This window comes from Nelumbo nucifera, chromosome 5 (genome assembly GCF_055504915.1).
Source record: "Nelumbo nucifera cultivar China Antique chromosome 5, China Antique-T2T, whole genome shotgun sequence".
NCBI classification, from domain to species: Eukaryota; Viridiplantae; Streptophyta; class Magnoliopsida; order Proteales; family Nelumbonaceae; genus Nelumbo; species Nelumbo nucifera.
The window spans coordinates 22,907,393-22,931,810 of record NC_142653.1 but is presented as its reverse complement, the minus strand read 5'-3'; the positions used below and the strand labels follow the sequence as shown (position 1 = coordinate 22,931,810).

The following is a 24,418-nucleotide window of genomic DNA, read 5'->3' as shown; positions in this document are numbered from 1 at the left end:
CCCAAGACACAAGTAATAACTTGTAAGACCTTATGAGAAGCAAGAAGATTTGGAAAAGAAGAATAGGCTTTAAAGCTTGAAACTTAAAACAAAATTAATATTCGAATCAGAAAATTAATGTAAACAGTACAAACCAATAGAGAGGTTTAGACGAGCGAATTCCATTGAAAATTGCATATCCATGTAGTACGTGTTTGCCAATTGCCACACCCTCACAAATCCAACAGGTTTGAATTTAAACCTCGGCAGGTCATCCTATGCGACTGTCCAGACCCCGTACTGCATTATTTTCACATTTAAACAATGATGAAGATGGCATTCCAGGAAGAACAAAAGCAAAAGAGAAAACTTAGGGGGTGTTGGACAATATGGTTGGTTTTGTAACTTTAGTTTTTTAAAACAAAAGTAATTGCCAACATCAGCTGACGTGGCAGTTGTTTTTGTTTTCAAAAACAAAACCAACCATGTTGTCAAACACCCCCTTGACTTGCAATTTGCATTTGGTCAAATTCAAATTGAATGTAATGTTTTTTCTTTTTTCTTTTTTTGAAGCCGAATGTAATGTGTTTACACCAACTTTTCTAACACAAATATAATGTGTTATTTTCATGTAATCCAAGGTTATTCAGGTCTTTCAAATGCCCTAACAAGGATTACTCAATCAATTAGAAATGGGATTTAAGAGATGCTACTTTACCTCAGTAGGTCAATGGAGAGTCCTATAACTTTAGGATGGCATGGGGGAGGTTGGGGGTTTTAAGTCCTCATACCTGTGCATTGGCAAAGAGAAAATAAGATTTGGAAATTGAATGATTCAAATCTTCTGATGGAAATAAATCGGAATGGCTTAAATGAGAATATTCTAGAATGATTGAAATCCTCAGGTTGAAACATACAGGTCACAAGCTTGAAAGAAGTATGCATTTGCATGTAGGAAGACACGATTTCCCATTAAAAGTTCAATGTGGAATTCACAAAAAAAAGAGAATATTATAGCTTACATAGTGAAAGGAGAAAGTGGCCTTGATTTTGGCCTGTCAGAATGCTCTTTGACTCCCGGATTATCAGATGGTACAGGTTGAGCTTCATCGTTGCTAGACTTGGAAGGCATCAGAGCTCCACCATCTGTAGTAGACGTTGAGAGGATAGATACAGTAGGTACACTAGGAGATGGTGAAGTAGGTGGCTTCAAGTCATCATACCTAAAAAAAGTAGTATTCAGTAACTAGAAAAAAATAATGATATCAATCGAAAAATTGTTGCAAAGGATGTTCACAATTAACATCTCTTGAGGCCTACAAAGTGTTTTAGAAAGAAAAGCGCTCAGTTCCACTCAAATACCAACCAGGTAAAAATGACCTATTTGGTCCTGTTTTTGTCCTGTTCATTCTAAGAGACAGAAAACGAAAAATTGTGGTAAAACTAGAGAAAGATGCATGCTATTATAAATCAATGAAAGATAATTCCTCCAAAAGCAGTAGTTGCCTTTTCTTGGATATTGAAGTTGTTTGTCCAATTATTGAGAGGGTAATAGTAAGCCTTAATTGTACTATGATCCATAGATCATCAGTTCACATATAATATTGACCTTTTTATGTTTTTCTAGATAGGGAACATTTATAGAAGAAATTAGTAAAAGGATATGTACAACTAGGTTGAAATATGTAGTAATACTGAAAATAAATATAATTATAGCATATTTGAAGTAGCAACAAGAGGAAGATTAAGATTAGGTCAAGTCAACTATTTCAAGATTAAGATGGTAGTCTTACACATAGTATGGTGAAAGGTTACTTGGTTTCTGAGTTGGAACTTGAGGAAACTCCCTTTCAACTATTTCAGTAAGTGTTCTCTCTGCTACATAACTACCAGCGGGAGATGGTGATTCAGCCTTGACTGGTGGCACGGATTTAACCAGTTTTTCTTGAGAACCACTTGGTGTGGGGGCTGGAGATGTAGGTGGTTTCAAATTCTCATAACTGTAAAAACAATCTCAGCTCATAAAGAAATCATCCCATCCCCGTGACTTTATAATAGGCAGGCATTAGATTAACTTGGCTTACACAACATAAGGTGAAAGATGCCCTGCTTTCTGCACTTCATCTTTAGCCAAATCTGTATCAGCATCAGCAGTTATTGGACGTGGTATGCTGATGCCAACATCTGCTGCATCAGGCTTTGACTCTGCTTGCTTGACATTTATATGTACTTTGGGACCACCAGATGGAGTTGGAGTAGGAGATGTTGGTGGCCTTAGATCATCATAACTGAGGAATATAATCAAATAGTAAAAATGAAAGTAAATTAAATTGATACTATGATCCTTGATGTCAATTATGTCAATTATGTGGGCTTACACAATATAGGGAGAGAGAGGCCTTGCTTTCTTCATTTCTGTTTGGATAGATTCCTTTTCAGCAACCGTGCTTGTGGATTCTGACAAGTTAGTTTGAATATCTGAAACGATGGACTTCAATTCTTCCTCTACAGAACCTGTATCTCTTGCTTGAGAAGTTCCAGGAACATTGCTTGGAGTTGGAGTAGGAGATGTTGGTGGTTTTAAATCTTCATATCTGCAGAGTAAAAAAAAAAAAAGAGGGAAAATGCACAATTAGCCCATAGAGTTCTTTCTGAATGGGCTATTAGTTATGAGAGAGACTATTAGTTAAATCTTCATGTCCTATACTTATGAGAGAGACCATTAGTTAAGCAAAATTACACAATATATGGAGAGAGTGGTCTTGTTGTCTCCACTGTCATTTGGGCAGGTTCTTTCTCAATGGTATCACTCTTAGCTTCAGATATGGGTGAAAGATCAGGTAACTTTGAACGTTGCAGTTCCTGATAAGACAGGAGAAGTGATAATGTATGAAATCATCTTTTCCTTATAACTAATATACTAAGCAAAGCATAATGCACTTATTAGAATAGCACCTTTGTTGATCTTTCATCTTACAGCCGTTTTACTTGCCATGTATATTTCTGTAAGCATGTATTCAATGGCATCTAATGCAATATACAAACTGATAATTGAATCTTAGAAAAAGAAAAGATTGAAAATATAAGTAAATAAACAACCTTAGTTAAAAAGGTGTAGAGATACCGCTAATTATTTTGTGGTCTCACTACTTGTTGCTTATTTGTTACTGTTTTATTATTATTTGTTATTGTTTCTCTCTTTTATATAGGTGGAATGGGTATTCATGTCTTTGTACCTCTTCTATTGATTAATATAAGGCCCCGTTTGTTTTTCAGGAAGTTACTTACCCGGGTGCCCAGGTCAGTGCATTTACCCATGTTCTTTTATTTCCCAGGTAGATAAGACAATGACTGTTTTAGCCATAAAAAGCCATTATTAAAAGGGGCAATTTTGTCCTATCCAAGTGTTGGCAACTTTCCCCCCAGGTGGGAAAGTAAGTTACCCACCTAGGAGATGGGTATTACTTACTTGGGTAAGAGTAAGTAATACCCAGGGAAAATAAATTTTCCATAGACCCCACATAAATCTGAAAAAAGAGCATGAGTATCTTGGTCAATGGGAACTAAAATCACATTGACCAACTTTCACCCCTCTCAAAATCCAAAAAAAAAAGAACGGGCCCTATATAGCAATTCGTTGGGGCAGCAGTACCATTAGAATCTGCACATCTTTTTATTCATTCTCTCTGTCTTTTCTCTTCTTCTTCTTCTTCTTCTTCTTCTTCTTCTTCTTCCTTTATCTCCCTCTTTCTTTTCTCTCTTCTGCTGTTTTTCTTGCAAAACACAGGTCTGATTACCATTGGTTACAGCCAACTTGGTATGAGAGCAAGGTTTAGGATCAATTTGGATTCTCATTTGGACTTCATCCAGCCAGCTACATGAGAATTCTCTAGGGCTGGAGTTTACAGATTTCACCGCCTGATTCTTGGAGGTCATTGGAAATTATAGGAGGTGCCCAAGGTGTGAAATCTTGGAGATTGCCCAGTGACTAGGAAGAGTCAGAGAAAACAGGTCACTTTGAGGTTTAGGGTTTAAACCATTGATTGAAGGTGGCACTCAGGTTTTTCTAGGTAGATTTCACATTGTTCTTGAGATCAACAGTTATTAGAATTGTTTTAGAATGCTCTAGAGAGAGCAGTTATCAGTTTTATACTTTCTCCAGGGCTGATTCTAGGGTTTTCTCTGAGAGTTCTTCTCTTGGAGGGGCTAGTTTGTGTGGAAAGGAGTGGGAATGAATCCAAATCACACGTAGGCAATTGGGAATGAATCCAAATCACATGGGAAAGGAATTGTGGGGACTAGAAGTGTTGTTGACAACAATTCTTTTCAGATTACTGCAGTAAAATTTGATGGAACAAATTATTTGGAGTGTGCTCAATCGACCATGATGGCTATGATGAAGAGGAAAGCTAGGATATGTGATAGGAGACACTAAGAAACCAACAAAGGAAGACCTGTCACATGCTAAGTGGGTTTAAGAAAACTACCTTGTTAGAACTTGGTTGTGCAATTCCACGCAGTCTCATATTAGCAAAAACTACCTTTGTACAAAGATTGCTAAGGAGATTTGGGATAATATGAAGGGGACCTATTCTCAGCCCTTTAATGTTGCTAGAGCCTATAAGTTGAAAAGTGAGATGAACAATCTTAAACAGGGGGAGGAACCTATATCAGCTTACTTCTCCACCCTGAAAACCTTATGACGTGAGTTAATCACTTGAAGACAATTGAGTGGGAGAGCCAAAATGATGCAATGACGTAAGCTTGTTGAAACGAAAAGGGTGATTGAATTCCTAAATGGATTGAATTCAAACTATGACATTGTGAGACAACAACTCCTTATTAAAGATAAGTATCACCTTGTCTCAGGCCTACTCACTAGTACATAGTGAGGAAATTAAGAGGAAGGTTATGTTGTAGATTCCAACTATGGATCAGCTTTAGTAGATATAAATAATGAAGAAAAGAGTTTGTGACTATTGCAAAAAATCAAAACACACCAAGAACACTTGTTGGAAGCTTCATCCTCATTTTATTCTAGCAAGGATCAAGAATAAGAAAGGGAATGCCAATGCAGTTGCTATTAAAGAGCTTCCATCCACGAGAAAAACTAGATCTAGTTCCCTAGATTCCTTGGCTGTAGTCAGAGCTTCCTTTAATCAGCTGGAGAGTGATGTTGACATTACCGGATAGTCTCAAACAGCTGTTGTACCTTCTACTTCTACCTCAGCATTCTCAGCTTTTGCACACTCAGATACAGGCCTGCCTCATGCCTCAGCCCCAAGTAACATCAGCCTTTTTTGGATTGTAGATTCGAGTGCCTTTGATCATATGAACAGTCTGTCTTTATTCACCTCTTATTGCTTGTCCTTTGGCAAAGACAAAGTATCCATTGTTGATGGCTGTCTTATTCTTATTTTTGTCAAGGGAGACGTTAGAGTGTCTAATGCCATTTTGTTGTCCTCAGTCCTGAATGTTCCTAAGGTCAATACTAAATTACTAATTTGCTTTCAGTTAGTAGTATCACTAAAAATTATAATTGTTCAGTGACATTTTTTCCTGATTATTGTGTCTTTTAGGATCTGGCGACAAGGAAGGTGAATGGGACTGGCTGTGAGATGAATGTAATCTACTTGCTTGAACATCCACCTGGGAGGAATAAAGAAGTTGGGAGGTTTTTTGTTTCTCAATCAGTAAGTTAGATTATGCTTTTTCATAATCAGTTGAGTCATTTATCTTTTGGGTCTTTGAAGAGTCTCTTTCTTACTTTGTTTGAGTCAGTCCAAGAGTCCACTTTGAGATGTGAAAGTTGTAAACTTGCAAAGCATTGTTGATCAACTTATCCATTAAGCACTAAAAGAAGCATTATTCCTTTTGAAATTATGCATACCGATGTTTGGGGACCATATCATATTATTGTTATGGGGGGATATAGATATTTCTTATTATTTGTTGATGAGTATTCTCGTTTCTCATGGGTTTATCTTATGCACTCTCAAGATGAGATCCCTATTCTAATCTGTTCTTTTCACCAAATGGTTTTAATTTAGTCACTTGGTTTGGAATTAGAACAAAACATTATATATAATGCCAAAGAGTATTTTACAAAACCCTTGGCCTCATATCTTCTTGAGTATGTCCATTAGAGTACCTGTCCCCATATACCTTAGCAAAATGGAGTAGTTGAGAGAAAGAACAAACACATCTTAGAAGTTGCTAGGAGCATCATGCTGAATTCTAATGTCTAGGAGGATGCCATCCACTTAGTTGTTTATCTCATCAACAGGGTTCCTTCATAGGTTTTATATATGAAAGCTCCTTTTAATTTGTTATATCTAGACAAGGACTTGTTCACTATTCACCGTAAGACTTTTGGGTACACTTGTTGTTCAAATCCTTGGGCCTCATCGTTAGTCAAGTGTTTTTTTTTTCGTTTTTTTGGGTATGCACAAAATCAAAAGGGGTATTGTTGTTATGGTCCTATCTCTAGGACTGGTTTTGTGTCTATGGATGTTAGATTTTTGAGGATGTCCCTTATTATCCTAGGGCTTCAGCTCAAGGGGATAGTGGTAAAAAGGGTGTTTTTGCCTCAGAAGTCTCATTGCCTATTCCAGTTACTGAAGGGGAGTGTGTTGAGGGGAACTGTCAAAAGTGCAAAGAACTGAGGATGTTTCATAGGCAGTGGAGGCAAGTTGATTTCGGTCATGAACAGTCTAGGCCAGTTCCAGTCTCCTCTATGGCACTAGATCCAGGTACTATAGCTTCTTTACCCACTACTACCACAAATGACATATCTATTGCCACTAAGCCTCAACCTACCTCAAAATGATCTTGATCTTCCTATTGCAATTAGAAGAAAAATAACCTTTTAAAAAGAAAGGACTGTTTAGAAAGTTGCGAAAATTCAAAAGAAAGTAACAGAAATCAGATTTCAAGAGGAGAGAAGAAGAAGAAGAAGAAGGTGGCGGCAACTAGGGTTCGAAGAGAGAGACTTTCAAACATTAACCTTCTCTCTTACACCCCTAATTCCATTTCATCAAGTTAAACTTTAATAATTTACAGAGAGGCCCCTAATGGGCAGAAAATTAAGAAACATAACACAAGAAAGAATAAGGCCCAAATTAAGGCCCATTACAGTAGAGAACATAAAAAATAAAGAAGGATAAGCAACCTATGGGCCATTTGGCCCATCTTCTCTACACTCCCCCTCAAGCTGAGCATAGATGCCAATCATGCCAAGCTTTCCAGTATCATGCTGAAGTTTAGCCGTGGGAATGCCCTTGGTGAGGAAATCAGCTAACTGTCCTTAAGAGGTGATGAAAGGTAGACACACTTCTCCAGAAGCCACTCTTTCTCGAATGAAGTGTCTGTCAACTTCAATATGTTTTGTTCTGTCACGTTGCACTGGGTTGTGAGCAATGTTGATGGCGGCCTGATTATCACAGTATAACATCATTGGCTTATCATGCTCAATACCCAGTTCCTCCATCAAGGATCTAAGCCACAGTAGTTCAGAAACTCCATGAGCCATGGCTCTGTATTCTGCTTCGGTTGAAGATCGAGCAACAATTGATTGTTTCTTGCTTCTCCAAGAGACAATATTACCTGTCACCAAGCTATAGTACCCAAAGGTAGATCTTTTGTCATCAATGTTTCCGGCCCAATCAGCATCTATGTAGGCTTCAAGTTTCATATGGCCATGCTTAGCAAATAGAATCTCCTTTCCAGGGGAGCCTTTCAAATAACACAGAATCCGCTCTGTTATTTCCATGTGAGTATCCCTGGGAGCACGCAGGAACTGACTGATGCAACTGACAACATATGCAATGTCTGGCCAAGTCATGCATAGATAAAGAAGTTTTCCAAGTAGTCTCTGGAATACTCCCTTATCTTTTAACAATATTCCATCTGAAGTAGAGAATTTATGGCTCATATCGATAGGAGTAGCAACTGGTCTAGCACCCATCTTCCCTGTTTCAGAGAGAAAATCAAGAACATACTTTCTCTGAGAGATAAGGATCCCATCCTTGGATCTAGCAACTTCTATGCCAAGAAAGTATCTCAATTCCCCCAAATCTTTGATCTCAAACTCTGTATGAAGGAAAGATTTGAGATCAGTAATCCTTGATACATCATTACCAGTCACAACAATATCATCAACATACACAATCAGGTAAACGACCAAGGATCCTCTCCTCTTCACAAAGAGGGTATGATCAGACTGTGTTTGTACATAGCCAAAGCTAACAAGGGCAGCCCTAAACCTTTCAAACCATGCTTTAGGGGACTGTTTAAGTCCATAAAGAGATTTCTTCAGCCTGTAGACCTTTCCTTTCATATCTGTTTCATACATCCCTGGAGGAAGAGACATATAGACCTCCTCATGTAACTCTCCATTCAGAAATGCATTCTTTACATCCAGCTGATAAAGTGGCCAGTCTGAGTGTGCAGCCAAAGATAGCAGAATTCTCACAGAAGTCATCTTGGCAACAAGGGAAAAGGTCTCCAGATAATCAATCCCATATGTCTGTGTATAGCCTTTTGCAACCAGCTAGCCTTGTACCTTTCAATGGTATCATCAGCATGATATTTGATAGTAAATACCCACTTATAGCCTACTAGATCCTTCCCTTCAGGCAAGTCAACCATTTCCCAAGTGTCATTCTTGTGCAGGGCATCAATTTCTGTTCTCAAAGCATCCCTCCATTCTGGAATAGTAAGAGCTTCTGACACAGACCTAGGAATTGGGTTAGAAGCAACAGAAGAAAGGTAGGCAAAATATGAAGGAGAGAGCAAACTATAAGAAAGGTGTTTGGAAATGCAATGTGCAGTACACTTCCTTTTTCCTTTCCTAATAGCAATGGGGATATCAAGGTCTGAAAATGATGGCTCCAAAGGGGCTGTAACAGTACCTATTGTCTCTTCTATAACTGGAAGTGCATGAGGCTCATGTGTTGTAGGGGAAACAATCTACTCATTTCTGGTTCTCTGTCGTTGGTACAACCTAGGATTAAAAAGAGGGTGAGGAGGTAAAGGAGGAGGGATAGGAACACTGGAATGAAAGTGAAATGACTGGTCCTCCCTTGACTCATTTGAAGGAGGAAGAGTCTTAGCAAAAGACTCAACTAGGTCAAGAAGGGGAAGAGCAAACAACTGTGACAAATTCTCCCCCTTTGGACAATGTCTCTCCTGAGAAGAACCATAAAAGGAAGAAAACTCATCAAAGGTGATATCCATTGAGACATACCGAGTGCCAGTCTTCGGATCAAAACAACAGTAACCCTTCTGTGTGGGGGAATAACCAAGGAAGATACAATTGTGGGCTTTTGGTTCAAATTTATGTATATGGACACTTGGGATATGTACATAACAAGTGCAGCCAAAGATACGAAGAGGAATAGGAAAAAGATCCTTGTCCGGATGAAGAAGACTGAAGGGAGACTTAAACCCCAAAACCCTGGATGGCATATGGTTGATAAGGTAGGTAGCAGTGAGAACAACATCACCCCAAAATTTTGTAGGGATATGTGAAGCAAATAAAATACTTCTTGCAACTTCAACAATATGTCTATTTTTTCTTTCAGCAACTCCATTCTGTTCTGGGGTCCTAACACAAGAGCTTTGGTGAATAACCCCCAAATCAGTGAGATAGCAGGTCAGGTTTTTCTCAAAATATTCTTTTGCATTGTCGGATCTGAAAATTTTAATTCTGGTATCAAACTGGGTTAGGACAAATTCATGGAATTGCCTCACAAGTTTGGGAACTTTATCACGGGACTTCATAAAAAATATCCAAGTGCCGAGAAAAGTCATCAATGAACAAGATAAAATATTTGTAGCCACTCATTGAAGGTAAGTGGTAAGGCCCCCACACATCAGAGTGCACAATATGAAAAGAAGAAGATCTTTTATTACTCAGAGGATAACTATTTCTCAATGTTTTGACAGTTCACAGGACTCACAATGAAGACTGGACAAATTAATTCCCTTAAACAGTTCTGGAAATAAATGGCTTAATGCAAAAAAAGAAAGATGACCCAAACGAAAATGACATAACATGACTCGACTGATGGACTCTGTAGATGTAGACCCAAAGCAGCTTTTCCAGGTTGTTCATGGCACTGTCCAGGAGTATCCAGCAGATATATTCCATTCGCCTCATGGCCACTCCCAATCACCTTCTGAGACTCCAAATCCTGAAAAACACAGTAGGAAGGAAAGAAAGTTACACAGTAGTTTAATGACTTAGTTAGGCTACTTACAGATAACAAGTTTGTATTTAGCCTGAGTACATGAAGTGCAGAAGGAAGAACCAAGGAATCTGTAGCCTTGATGGTTCCCTTGCCGGAGATAGGGGCAAGAGAGCCATCGGCTAGGGTGATTTTGTCACATCCAGGAAGTAAATCATATGAAACAAACAAAGTGGAAAGGTTGGTCATATGATCAGAAGCACCAGAATCAATAATCCAAGGGATCCTACGATTACCTAAAATGGTTGCATGATTGGCAGAAGCCCGTATACCTGAATGAGAAAATGTAGAAGATGTTGAATTTCCTAGAGGGTTGGAAGAAGAGGCCACACCCTCTAGGTGATTGATCATCCTCCCAAACTTCTCATATTCTGCCTTTATAGCTGCTAACTGCTCACTAGCCGTCATCTCTTCAGTTTGGTATCTGTCACTATTTGGACCAACAACAACATTGGCACTCCCTGCCATCATATTACCAGACTTCTTTTAAAACCGAAGAGGAAGAAGCTCAGGATGCAATTTCCAACACTTGTCTTTAGTGTGTTTTGGCTTTTCACAGTACTCACAGATAATCTCTTTCTTCCCTGAGCTACTTGGAGTCCCTGCAACTCCCTTGGGTTTCACTCCCATATTAGCAAAGTGATCATTTAGACCAACCCCTTGGACCTGGACAAGTCTTTTGCTTTCTTCACTACTTACTAAGGCATAGGCTTGAGACAGTGAAACACTATCCTTGGATAAGATATTTTGCTTTGTGATGTCATACTCTGGATTCAGCCTTGTCAAGAAATCAAACATCCTGTTTCTCTCAACCAGTTTCCTGTAGGTCTCAGCATCATTAGTGGTGTCTCAAGCTACAGTTTCTATCAAATTTATTTCTTTCCATAAAGACTTTAGTGTTGAGAAGTATACAGCTAATGGTTTCTTCCCCTGTTTCAAATTCTTCACATCACTTCTCAACTTGTAAACCCTGGCCACATTTAATTTCTGGGAATAGGTTTCAGCAACACTATCCCAAATTTCCTTTGCTGAATTCATCCACAAATAGTGCTGACTAATTTGTGGTTGCATTGAGTTCACAAGCCACCCAATAACAGTATAATTTTCTTGCATCCACTTTTCATAAGATGGATCATCTTCCGGAGGAGCCTTTCTGCTCCCGGAGATAAAACCCCATTTGCCTCTACTACAGATATGAATTTTTACTGATTGTGACCAAGCCAGATAATTAGTTCCATCCAGCTTGACTGTGGTCACAGCCAGTAGAGTCTACAGAGGCTCCCGCAACCTCTTCGGATTTAGCAACATGCTTGTTTTCAAATTCTGAAGAGTTCATCTTCTTAAATACTTCGAAAATGACTTCTAACAACTTCGAATAACAACAAATGAAGACAGAACAAAAACTGTGTTGTGAGCTAACCTCTATGCCGTCGTACTAGCAACCTGCGTCACACTCGAAAGCCAGGAGAAACAGAGAAAACTCAGTCGCTCCTTGTAGACTTCACAGAACGCCAATCCACTTGATTCGATCTTCAAGATGAAGGATGAGAAGGCCTTTAGTCACTGAGCGCCTAGGTCAAACTCCCTATGGGGCCCGTAATCAGATTTCTCTAAAAAATTAGGATTTCGGGCAACACACTTGAATTTGTCAAGAGGATGACAAAACCAGTCCCCTTCTCTCCAGAAACCACTAACAACTAGGCTGAAATAGGTTTCTTTAACTATTCATACGATTCAGTTCTCCATATAAACTGTGTATGGGAAAAAAATAGGTGAAAAGAGGGAAAAACAAGTCTGCTCTGATACCAAGAAGAAAAACAGTCTTTTGAAAAGAAAGGACTGTTTAGAAAGTTGCAAAAATTCAAAAGAAAGTAGCAGAAATTAGATTTCAAGAGGAGAGAAGAATAAGAAGAAGAGGAAGGTGGCGGCAACTAGGGTTGAAAGAGAGATTTTCGAACATTAACCTTCTCTCTTACACCCCTAATTCCATTTCATTAAGTTAAACTTTAATAATTTACAGAGAGGCCCCTAGTTGGGCAGAAAATTAAAAAACATAACACAAGAAAGAATAAGGCCCATTACAACAAAGAACATAAAAAACAAAGGATAAGCAGCCTATGGGCCATTCGGCCCATCTTCTCTACACAATCCACAAAGAGAAGCATCTTTGTACCTCATTTGCTGCCCAGTGCATTTCCCAATTTCTTTCTTATGATCATCTTTCACCACCATATGAATATTTTTTGGCATCCATTGTTGCTATACCCATTCCTAAAATAGTACAGGAAGCCCTAATGGTGTTTGAGTGGAAGGAAGCAATGAAAGTTGAGATGGATGCTTTTATCAAAAATGATACTTGGGAGTTAGTGGATCAACCAAGAGGGAAGAAACCTATTAGTGCATATGGGTATTTACGGTGAAGTGCAATGTCGATAGTTAAATTAAAAGATACAAGGCCCAGCTAGTTGCTAAGGGATATACATAGGCTTATGGCATTGATTACTTACAAACCTTTGCACCAATCACTAACAACATCAAAGTATTGTTATCACTTGCAACAAGTTTCTCGTGGGATTGTTCTAGATGGATGTTAAAAACAAGGATTAAAATATCGACATGATATGCCTAATACGGGGCATATCGTATCAGCATGGGACTGCATCGGCACAAGATACACTATGACTATAGGTGCATTTTGCCAGTCGTGCGTATGTCAATCTGATACACCACTGTATCAGTGTGTATCCTACAATATCATCCGATACGGTCCAATATGGAAGCATTAAGGCTGCAAATGGATCGAATTGGATTCGCTAAAGGGTACACCTGATCTGATTCGATAAGAAATTCAACTTATTCAAATCTAATAAGAATCCGTCAAATTTTCAAGAGTATGATTCGAATTCAAATATCTTAGCAAATATCCGATTTTGATTAGAATTGTAATAAAAAACTCGATGATATAATATAAATAATATATTATATTATTTATATAATATAATAATATATTATATCAGGGTATATCTGAATTAAATCCATTAACTAAATGGATTGATTTTTTCAATCCGATCTGATTTGTTAGGATCAAGGGAAATATCCAAATCTGGCTCTTACCAGATCGAATTTGAATTTGGATCGGATCTGATCCAACTTATTTATAGCCCTAGGAGGTGTATCAAACCCTGGTTTGACAAGTGTGCTCACTATAAAAAAGGGACCTAGTGTGTTTTGAACCGAGGAACCCAAGTCGCCTAATGCCCAAGAGTTTCATGCATCCTTAACCACCAAGCCACCTTTCATTTCATGACAACAAATGAACCAAATTAACTTTTATTAATGTTAAAGTCTACATGCAATCCAAAAAAACAACATACACATTTATATCGAAAATTTGATTTTTAATTTCAAGAAATCTATATAAATAAAATATTAATAATAACAAAATAGAAAAAATTGATATAATAGTTGCATATGTTTCATGCCTTGGACTTTAATAGAAAATAAAATAATAATGGCTTTGTGCATGTATTAATTTGTAAAAAATCTATATAATATGTCTTGGGCTCCCGATTGATGTAATATCAATAAAATTGTAAGATATCTATGTATTCCGCTATATTAATTGTAATACATTTCTTCATATATACCATTAAAATATGCAATTTCTAAGTATTTATACATTGTTTGTAGCTAGTTTGACATTAAACTTAATGTCATTAATACATTTATGGAATTTGTATGCATTTCCCTAGCGTATCCAAGTGTTCCCATATTTTTCGTCTGTATCCATGCGTTTCCAAAGAGTATCCGTTTTCGTACCCAAGTTGTCCTGAACAATACCCGATACTGATACTTTGATCATTAGTTAAAAATGCTTTATTGAATGGTGATCTGTAGGTGGAGGTGTATATGGAATTGCCTCTTAGTTTTTATGATGTAGATACTAGAAAGAAAGTCTATCAGTTGAAAAAAGCTTTGTATGGTCTAAAGCAATCTCCAAGGGCATAGTTTGATATATTTAGACTTGCCTTGGAGAAGTTTGGCTATTTACAAGCCTAGTTTGAACACACTTTCTTTATCAAGAAAACAGGTTTTGCCTTGAATCTCCTTGTCATGTATGTTGATGATATTCTGGTGATAGGCAGTGATATTGATCATATTAGTTCTCTTAAGCAATTACTTAGAAAGGAGTTTAAGGTCAAAGATCTAGGTGATTTGCGGTATTTCCTAGGAATTGAAGTGGCTAGGTCAAAGCATGGTATTTTCATCTCCCAAAGGAAATATGTCCTTGATCTCCTAGAGGAAATTGGAAAATTGGGAGTTAGACTTATAAACACACCTATTGAGAAAAATCATAAGATAAATGTGGAAGGGGTTGAGCCTCTTGAAGACAAAGCCATGTATCAACAAATGGTTGGGAAGCTTCTCTATCTTTGCCTAACACATCTTGACATTTCATATGCTATTAGTGTTGTCAGTCAATATATGCACTCCCCCTAGGACATCCCATCTTCTTGTTGTTGAAAGAATACTAACCTGCTTAAAGTGGTGTTCATGCCAATGTATACTCTTCAAGAATAATAGTCATATGAAGATAGAAGTGTGCGCTGATGTAGATTTGGCCGAGTGTGTTGATGATAGGAGATTTACTTCAGGGTATCGTGCCCTTGTTGGAGGAAATCTTATTTCTTAGAGGAGAAAGAAACAAAATGTTATTAACTGCTTTGATGCTAAAGCAGAGTGCAGGTCTTAAGGGTAATGGTGTTGCTGAAGTGTTATGGCTGAGATCCCTACTTGAAGAACTGGGCATTATTTATGAAAAACCCTTAATGTTGTATTGTGAAAACCAAGCCACCACTAATATTGCTCATAACCCAATACAGCCTCCAATATGCAACTTTATCAAAGAGAGAGTTGCTTCCCAAGAAGTATGTCTTCCTTATATAGCCTCTGATATGCAACATGCTAAGCAGTTAGCGAATTCAAGTAGGAGACAGATCTATGCAAGTTGGGAATGATGAATATCTACTCCTCACTTGAGGGGGAGTATAGAGATACAGCTAATTAATTTGTGGTCCCACTACTTGTTGCTTATTTGTTGTTGTTTTATTATTATTTGTTATTGTTTCTCTCTTTTATATAAGCAACAGGGGTATTCCTATCTTTACCTCTTCCACTGATTAATAAAAATAGCAATTCATTGGGGCGGCAGTACCATTAAAATCTGCACCCCTTTTTCTTCATTCTCTCTCACTCTCTCTAAAGGTATACTTGAGTTACTTCTATTGACATTCAGCCACATTGAATTGGCCTTTGGAAGGATATATCCATGTTCAAAGAAGAATTGGTTTTATTCTTAACATGATTAATAAAACACCTTACCTTTTCTCTGTATTCATGGAATAGAAATACTATTTTGTACAGAATTATCCTACCTTTGATGCAGAGCTATCCACACGCTGAGATGGTATCTTGGCAAGAAGCTCTCCAAAGGGAGTCAGTGTTGCAGTTGTTTCTGCAATGACTTCTACCACTTTACAGTAAGATAGACTTCGATTTTTGGCCATGAATGCGATAAGTTCAGCTACCTACAATATGGCATATAAGCATTATAACTGAAATCCCAAATGGATTAACTTAGAAAAAGTTCAAGCATGAGTCCTGGAGATGCATGACAAAAAAAGATTATACATAGAAACTAGGGACTTCACATGATATTTGTAAAACGAAATCAAGGAGAAAGGGGGAAACAAAAGAATATACTAAAAATATTCTATGGAATGTTATTCAATGTGGCGAGTTAATTCTCTTCTCAAAAATTATGCCTATGGTAATCCATTATATTTTGCTTAGATGTCTACAAGAAACAAGGTTCAAGGAAATTTTGTTGCACTAAGGTTGTTAGCAGTCAGCACATAAATGTTTTAGGGTGAACACAAAAATCCACCTATAAGATATCTCTGGTCAATATACTCCAAAGTTGCACAGAAATGTTTTGGTTGAAGGTAATTAAATGCAATACCTGGTTGCCGACTGGAAAGGCGATATCAAGAATTATCAGATGCCAGATAAGGTCACAAAGTAAATAGTCATTATGATAATGCTGAGCTTTTCTTTCTTTTTCACATGAAAATTGTACAATTAAGGAAAATGAATAACAAAATATGCTAAAGATATGCTCAACCAAGTGACTCATAGTGGCCTATACTTATTGTGATATGAGGTGTTAATTTTTGTCCTGTTATTTACATTCATGACAGGATGATTACTTGATATATATGATTCCATAACCCAATAACTGTGTTAGTAACCAATGCTTATAGACTTGGACAAAAGACTGAAAATCATGGTTATAGTCATATGGCAGACTCATGAGGTAAGGAAAGGAGAACTTGGAATATTTAAAAGGATGAATCTAGTATATGAATATTATATGCAAAAGTCAAGAGTTGAACTCCAACAGGACCAATGCTTAAAGAAGATATTGGAATTTCTGACTCCCATGCATAATGAAATTTATCTTTCATCAAGTATAAACTATAAATATCAGTGACTCTGTAGCATCCAAGCCCTCAATTCCATAATTCTTTTTCTTTTTTCCTACAAAAGTAGATTCTCCTTCAAATGGAAATTTCTTTCTGTTTAATTGATTATATACCCCCCATCAGGAAGAAATTGGTGATTGCTTTCAATAAATGGGCGACCTTTATGAAAGAATAACTTCTAAGTAACAAGGGAGTGAACAAAAAAGGAAACATGAACATGGAGACAACAATATGGCTTTTTTTACGGCAAGGAAACTGTGTAGCCTTTCTTGTCTCAAAATTGATTAAATGCATCTCCAGCAAAGAAAACAGGGTCCAGCTATATACTAAATGCAAATAAGGCTTAGAAATGTGAAAACCTGAAGGTTTGACACTTGACCACCAAATAAAGTGTCTTCTTCAGCAAGAACAATATTATGAGTTTCCTTATAAGCATCGGTAGGCCGCTCCATCCCTCCAGGCCTTACTATCTGAAAACCAGGATCAAATGAATAAACAAAATTGGAGCAGAGATGCATCAAGAACACAACTAAATAAATCAAACTCCATATGTTAGTTACGCACAGTGTATGGAAGGCCACTGCTTATCAGTACTTCCTCGGCCTTTCTTTTCCAAACAAGAACTCCCCAAAACAAACTTTAGAAGCACAAATGAGGGTCAGTTAAAACACTTAATTGCTGAATAGATAATTGAGACACTACTAACTTGGTTCTGTCAATAGCTGCATCATTTACAAAACGATTTAATAAAATGTTAAATTGATCTATGCAAAAATTTAATTTTATGCTTACTTCAGAAGAGCAGCAGGGAATCCAATCTTGTTTGTACCCAGGGAGGTAACCAAAATAAAGTGGTCAACTTTTGCAATGATTGCTGGAAATTCAGAAAAGGTATTCAGTTCAATCCCATTTTTGAATGTAAGGACAAATTACAAGAAGAAAGGGAAAAAGAATGAAAAAGAATGAACTCCATTCCCCTGAATGAAAATTTTATTTGATCACCCTCCATTTCATGATCATAAAGGCTTCTTATTTTCTTTTCTTTTCTTCTTTTCGTTGTTTTCTTGATTAACAACAAGATCAAAGTATGTATCAATAAAAATAATAATAAGATAAGCATAATCTCCTAGGATATTAAAAATATACCAATGGCATCCTAATCCCAAAAAGGGGCTCCCCTGTACAGCAGTCAGAATATACAAAATATACAATTATATTGAAATGTTAGGGCCCCAAAAGAGCTTTTATCTTGTTACCCCTACACCATTAAACTCTCAACACTAGATAATCCATATTTCTCATACCCTCTCCTTTCGAAGATTCAGCAAAACAAGCTCAAGGGGAGTTGGCAGAGGGTTGGGTTCGTCCAACTTCATACCAGGCGGATCAATTGCCTGCCCAAATACTAAGATTCAAGTATACTTGACAGGTCAGGCGACTCAGGTATGTTCTTCAGTAAAGATTGAGGTCCAGGTGGGTTGGCACTCAACTGTGGCCTTCTTTTTCCTCTTCACTTTTTTACTTGTTAGCAACAGAATTTTTCATGGAAAGAGGAGGGTACAAGGATACTCAACCCTGAAAAAAGTGCAGCACATAATCATGAAGTGCCAGCTATATCTACAAACAGAAAAGAGAGAAGCTTACACTAGAAATGTAAAGGGAAAAGGTCTTAACCCGTCAAAAGAACTGAGAAACTTAGGTATCAGAGCTTTGAGTTTAATATACATAGTGCTTATAAGTAAGTGGCAGTGCAGGTTTTGCAATGGAGGGAGTCATTTATGGATAGGACAGAATAAGTGTGGTTTAAATTTCATGGATAGGAAAGCTGTGAAGTCATCTCTAGTTATGGCAATTGTGTGGGTATTTTGAAGGTGTCCCAGGTTTTAATAAATTTATTTCTTCGTTGAAAAGGATGATCCAATATGTTGCGTAAACCCATTAAAAGTGGATTTCTCTACTTTTTGTCAGTTGACTGACAGCTAATATTGATATGATAAGCAGCAGCCAGCAGCTATTATGATGCCATTACTGATACAGCATGTCTGGTGCCCAAAGTTTTTTTATTAGTAGTCCAGTGCCCTGAGTTGAGAACGCGTTCTAGGAAATGGACCACAGGGCCAGCTCAAATGACTTTTGGGCAGACTAGAGCAAACAACCATAGCCCAAATTTCTGATGAATGACATTCTTGGAATATTTTTGAGAGAAATAGTAACTTTATTAAAGAAAAAGAAATAGTACATTAGATGATCTACAAAGATGGCAAGCCTCGTACAGGTTACAAAGGCATGATACTATCACTATATAGGCTTTCCCTGTGTGCACCAGATTTGGCTAAACTATCTGTTACAGAGTTTAAGGCCCTGGGAATCCAGATTATGTTTACATTCAAGGAGTATAACAGATCTCTAGCCTCATCCAGGTAGTGAGCCAATCTCCAAGGCTCGTCTTCCTTCTCCCCAAGCCACTTTATCGCATTGCAAGAGTCACCCTTTTACTACCAGGTTGGTCAATCCGAGACTTCTTGTAATATAGAGGCCATTTAGCACTGCCAGAATTTCAGTCGTTGTAGAATCTGCAGTCCCTATTGGTCCACTAAAAAACCACAAAGGACTACCATCCCTCCTCTTAAACATGCCACCAATTCCAGCTAATCACGGGTTCCCTAGTGCACTTCCATCAAAGTACAAAGTCACCTCCTCCTCTTCTCTTGATTGGGGGGAGGGGGGCTATTAACTATTAAACAACTAGGTGAAGAGAACAACTGTTCCACTACATTCTGCTTAATCATGTTTAGAGTGAAACCTTTGTACATCTCTGAATTCAGCACCCACAGATTGCACATGTGAAAAATATGAGAACTCAGGTCTTCCATGGATCTAGTTTGGAATATTAAACCACAAGGTATGTTTTTGGTCTTCTCCCTCAAGGACTTGAGCAGGAAAAGTCACAGATCTTTCCCAATTGAGTCATCTAGAACCAGCATTCCTTTCAAGGAATCTTTTTCCTTATGGTCTATATTATCTCCATGAGATCCTTGCTGTGGACCATTTTATTTCCAGAAGGATAAAACACCCAACATGATTTTGTTTTGCAGAAAACATGGAGACTTCATAATAATCTAAAGTTTTAATTGATTTTTAGGTGTAAAGGTGTAGAAAAGAGCCTGAAGTTAAAAAGGAGAAAACATGATATGTCAATTAAAAACAAAATTCCAAGTGCAGAGAGAGAGAGAGAGAGAGAGATGGCCCAGACCTTTGGTAACTGTATTAATTAATGGAAGAAAAAATAATAGATAATGAGAGCACAGTAAGGCCCTCCCAAAATCATCAACTGATGGCTAGCTCATTATCCTCCCCTGAACATACATGCATACCCTTCCAAATACATTACAGATATTAATCAGGTCTGTAACCTATAAACGTTGCATGTTGGCTTCCCCCTCTGGATTGTGAATCTACCATAGAATCCAGTTAATGGTTTTCACACCGAGAGAAAAAGTGGATAGTTTGGCAGTTCTAGTCAATGGTTTTTGCACCAGACTTGTAATTACTTTGGAACTTTCTGATGGGTCATTAGGGTCATGTTGCTTGCTTTATTCTAATTGGGATTATTGGACCATAAAATTATCACTGTAACAGCAACCAATATAACCACAAATAAAGCAAGTCCAAGCACTGAATTTACCTGCATCAATAAGGTTTTTAGTAGCCTGGTAGTCAATTCGATATGGTCCAGTGACATCAAAAACTTCTTTTTCACTGGCACCAATGCAGCATATCACCAAGGATGCATCACCGATAGCCGATCCAATTGTATCTTGATTCTCCAAGTCACATTCAACAATTTCAAGCTTCTCTACAGCTGGTCTAAAGACCAAATAATATCTGTTATTCACTGTATGGCCATGTACAGACAGCTGCAAACATCTTGTTTTTCAAAATGATTCTTTTTTCTTATTTTTTTCACCATTCAAGAAAATTTTAAGTTTTTATGCAGTCAAAGTTCTTTTTTCTTACGTTGAACTCCTGTGGCTTCAACTGCAGCATCAAGTTTCATCTGTTGAACACTCTGCAAAGAGATAATACTTTGTTAACATCAAAATGTTTGGAATATGTGAAGCCACGGATAAACCTATAAGTGCTAATTCAAAACACACTTGCACCAATGGTTCTGCTTTTTGAGCATTTCTGATGCCTGCTCTGACGCGGAAGCCAAGTTTTAGAAGCTCCCTGATGAAAATTTCAACAAATTAGCATCTTTTATGGCGAAGAGCTAAATGGACTATCCTTTGTGATCTGAAGTATAGAGAGTAGAATTTAACCTTACAGTGCGTGAACCAACTCTACCAGTGGCACCAGCAACAAATGCAAGATTCTCATCTTCTGATTGGCTTTCCTGTGTAATGACCTCTGAGTTCCCTGGATTGGCTTTAGTTGTGCCTTGGACAGATAGAGTAACTTAAATCAAATAATTTCTTAAAGCAAATATAGATTTTTTGCAAAGTGCAATTTAACTGGCACAGTAAAGTATAACAGGAATAGAAAGAGAAACTTGATAAACAAGAATAATTTTTTCATTACTTTCCAATATTGCTTAGGATCTATAATACTATTAATCCCAATTTTATTTCCTATGTTTTATGGATCACGTCTGCAGAAAGGTAGATTCTCTATGTGGATATTTGAACAATAGAAAAATGTAATTTCTACACAGTGGAATGATGGAACAAGATTCAAGTAGCCAACCCCATATAGTTGTGCCAAGACATAGTTGAGTTGAGCTGAATTTCTACATTGGTCTTGTATATATGGTAGCACACAATCTTGAATTGGTGAGGCAGACAAGATTTACATGGTTCAACTCATGGTTTCAAAAAGGCTGCAGAGGCAAGGGGCGAGGCGGACCAAAAAGGCCTGGCCTTGGTAGCCTTTTCCCCAATAGCTAAGGCTTAGGCCTTGAGATGGTAGAGGCGTAAGCCTTTTTGTCTTCAGCCTCAGCATCGTTGAGGCCTACGCTCCAAATTTTAAGGTTGTCAATGATGAATAATTATATTTTTACAGGGGTAAATTTGAGATTAAAGAAAAATAAACAAATCCAAAAGCTTAGGGCACATTTTTCTATGTTACTTTTGAATTAGAGTAGAATTGTAGAAACTGAAGAGTCGGAGACGAGAGAAGAAACTGACTACTGTCAATAGACTAGAAGATGAACCAGTGTTAAGGGTGAGGCTGTACTAGTGCACCAAAAACAATTAAGAAAGCAGCAAAGATCGACAGAGTTAAGGGTCAGACTAAAACGAACCACTAGGTCCCTTCTTTTCCTATTCTTTTCTAGTGTTTTTTTTTTTTTTTTTGCTTCTCATGATGCTCTGTTCTTTTTTAACAATGCTTTGTTTTGGCTGTTTTATTCTTCGTGAATATGCAATATTTTATTTGGAACATACAATATTTAATTTGGAATAAAACGTATTTGTTGCTTCAATAATGTCCTACCATCTTGCTGTGTTTACTCAAAATACTAAAAGCATCTATAACTATTTAATTTGGACTGTGGGGGGTTGCTCTGGCACTCCATTATATTCCATTCTGACCTGAGATTGAGCCTCACTCTAAGGCTTTGAACTATGAGTGCAAGTCAATAGACACCTGCCGCACAAGAAAGTTTACAGAAAACAAGAAATAACAGATTGGCCAATGGTTTCTCACCCTGGTCGTTGCCAGCACATCTCCCTTCTTGCCAAATTCGAATTCAAATAGGAGTAGTGATGATCGATATGGAATCATCACCCAGTTGCAGAAGTGCAGAAATATCAGCCAAGTCTACCCACTACATGCTAGAATAATAAAATAAGCCATGAGCAAGACCCTTCTGTACTATTTGAGATGATTCGTCTTTTCTTCAACCACAATTCCATAGATTATGCAACCAAGGTTTTTAATCAGATTGAAGACAAAAATACTCAGGTAGGATTCAAATCCATGTCTAATATATCAAATAAGCCACATAATATTATATAAAATCTTGATTTTGTATTTTCTCATGCCCTTATTATTTATAGATTATATCCATAAAATTTTACTTTTTTTTGTTCGAGGCTTAGGCCTCCCCCCTATCACACCCAACCACCTCGCCTCCGCCCTCTGCCTTTAGCCTTTTAAAACCTTGGTTCAACTGATTTTAATTGCTTATTTAATGCAATTTTTCTTATTTATTTACACCGTTCTGATATTTAAATAGGGATTACTTTGGGTAGTAAAAACACACATTTTAAATAAACACCATTTATGCAAATAAAGTCTCAACTGAAAGGCTTAGACTGTTGATGTGGGTACTGGATAGATTATCTCCAGTCAACAGACCATATGGCATATGGCTAAACATCTCTGAATTAAATCAATTACAGATAGCTGGATATTCTGATGCAGGATGTTTTATTTGTTTCATCTCCAGTTTCATTTTTATATTCTCTGATGAAATTTACCAGGTGACTCCCAAGCACACATCTGTGTAGGCATATTGAACATTTGTTACAGTTGTTTTGTCTAAACAAACATGTTGACATCAATTACATTTTCCTCCTATTCACAGAAAATGGTGTCAATCTGTGGCAAGACCAATTAGAAGAAGGCAAGTATGTAAGTCCGCATAGTCCTTCCAGTTTCTTACAATTTCATTTTGGCGACCAAAATTTTCTTCACATGAGCAAAATGTAAGCACATAAGGTCAAACTTATTCCACCATCAATGAGTTCCGTATGAGAATTAATCAGTTTTTTTCTCTTGCAAATTTAGGTATTAATTCAAATGTAAACTTCCACCGAGAATTTCCGATGCAGATATGGCTGTATAGGCAGGTGCCTTGTGCACCATTCTCCTTGGGTAAATTTTTGTTTTCTTTTAATGATACATTAGTTTCCCATAGTGCCTCAATTTCAGAACCAAAACATACTCGGATTAAGTATAGAAAAATATACCTGCAGCCAGTAGCAATAATATGATATCCAAATAATACTTCAACTCCCATTTTAGACATCATTTGAAAGATTATTCTTTCATTGCTGCCCACCACTGAATGGATATACTCTCCCAAATTCATGTGGGCTAATCATTTTAACATAACGATGAAAGAGAGCTGAGAGCTAACTAATCAGCAACATGAATGTTGTAGCTGTACATTATAATCAAATGAAAGTTGCCCACTTCAGCCATTAAAAATGTATTACTGGTTTTGTCAGGACACAGGAGATGACATACCCGAATTAGATGCTTGAGCTCTGCAATCAAGAAATTTGAGGTTGGTGGCATCTGGATACCTCTTTGAATTGGAAAATGTGAGACCCTGACCAAAGATGTTTCGCTTTCCGGTTAAAACCTTTCGTAAGGAAGAGCAATGTAGACCGACTGCAGGAGGAGAATGCAGCGAGAGGAGCTCCATTTACCGTGCTCTTTTCCGATCATCAGCACCCAAACTTTTCGCTGGAGGGAGCACAGTATTATCGTTTCGTATTCTCCAGATTGGCACTTCCACTGTCCACTCCATTATTCGACTCCTCACTGTTTAGATATGATGGGCCCCATTAGATGTTGTTCGCAATTCTGAGCCACTTCTCATTGGCACAGATTTAATACTTCTTGATCCATACA

At 37.5% G+C, this 24,418-nt stretch overlaps 1 protein-coding gene across 5 annotated transcripts; it reads right to left on the bottom strand.

The window, feature by feature from the left end:
* Positions 1-48: 48 nt before the first annotated feature.
* TIC62 (NAD(P)-binding Rossmann-fold superfamily protein) lies at positions 49-24,418 on the bottom strand. Of its 5 annotated transcripts, none has more exons than XM_088887975.1 (16): positions 24,029-24,392; positions 21,097-21,214; positions 20,932-21,004; positions 20,792-20,843; positions 20,460-20,636; positions 17,567-17,648; positions 17,339-17,411; positions 17,134-17,244; positions 15,665-15,817; positions 2,720-2,841; positions 2,358-2,573; positions 2,064-2,267; positions 1,773-1,979; positions 1,002-1,202; positions 693-770; positions 49-279 (listed from the first exon to the last, which is right to left on the bottom strand). In XM_088887975.1, the coding sequence occupies exons 1-15, from the start codon at positions 24,207-24,209 to the stop codon at positions 728-730; spliced, it is 2,013 nt and encodes a 670-aa protein (XP_088744101.1). In that variant the 5' UTR covers positions 24,210-24,392; the 3' UTR covers positions 49-279; positions 693-727. The 5 variants fall into 5 exon arrangements, with proteins under 5 accessions (XP_088744101.1, XP_010254986.1, XP_088744103.1 ...); XM_010256684.3 differs by having other exon boundaries at positions 698-770; positions 24,029-24,383; XM_088887977.1 differs by lacking the exon at positions 24,029-24,392 and adding an exon at positions 22,481-22,608 and having other exon boundaries at positions 698-770.

What these genes read in the sequence shown, in the direction of transcription:
- TIC62 (XM_088887975.1), bottom strand. Translation starts at nt 24,209, where the DNA reads ATGGAGCTCCTCTCGCTGCATTCTCCTCCTGCAGTCGGTCTACATTGC. An exon ending in TTCCCTGCTGCTCTTCTGAA is followed by an intron (nt 17,412 to 17,566) that starts GTAAGCATAAAA and finishes GTGCTTCTAAAG; the next exon opens with TTTGTTTTGGGGAGTTCTTG. An exon ending in CCTCTCTCTCCCTATATTGT is followed by an intron (nt 2,268 to 2,357) that starts GTAAGCCCACAT and finishes TATATTCCTCAG; the next exon opens with TTATGATGATCTAAGGCCAC.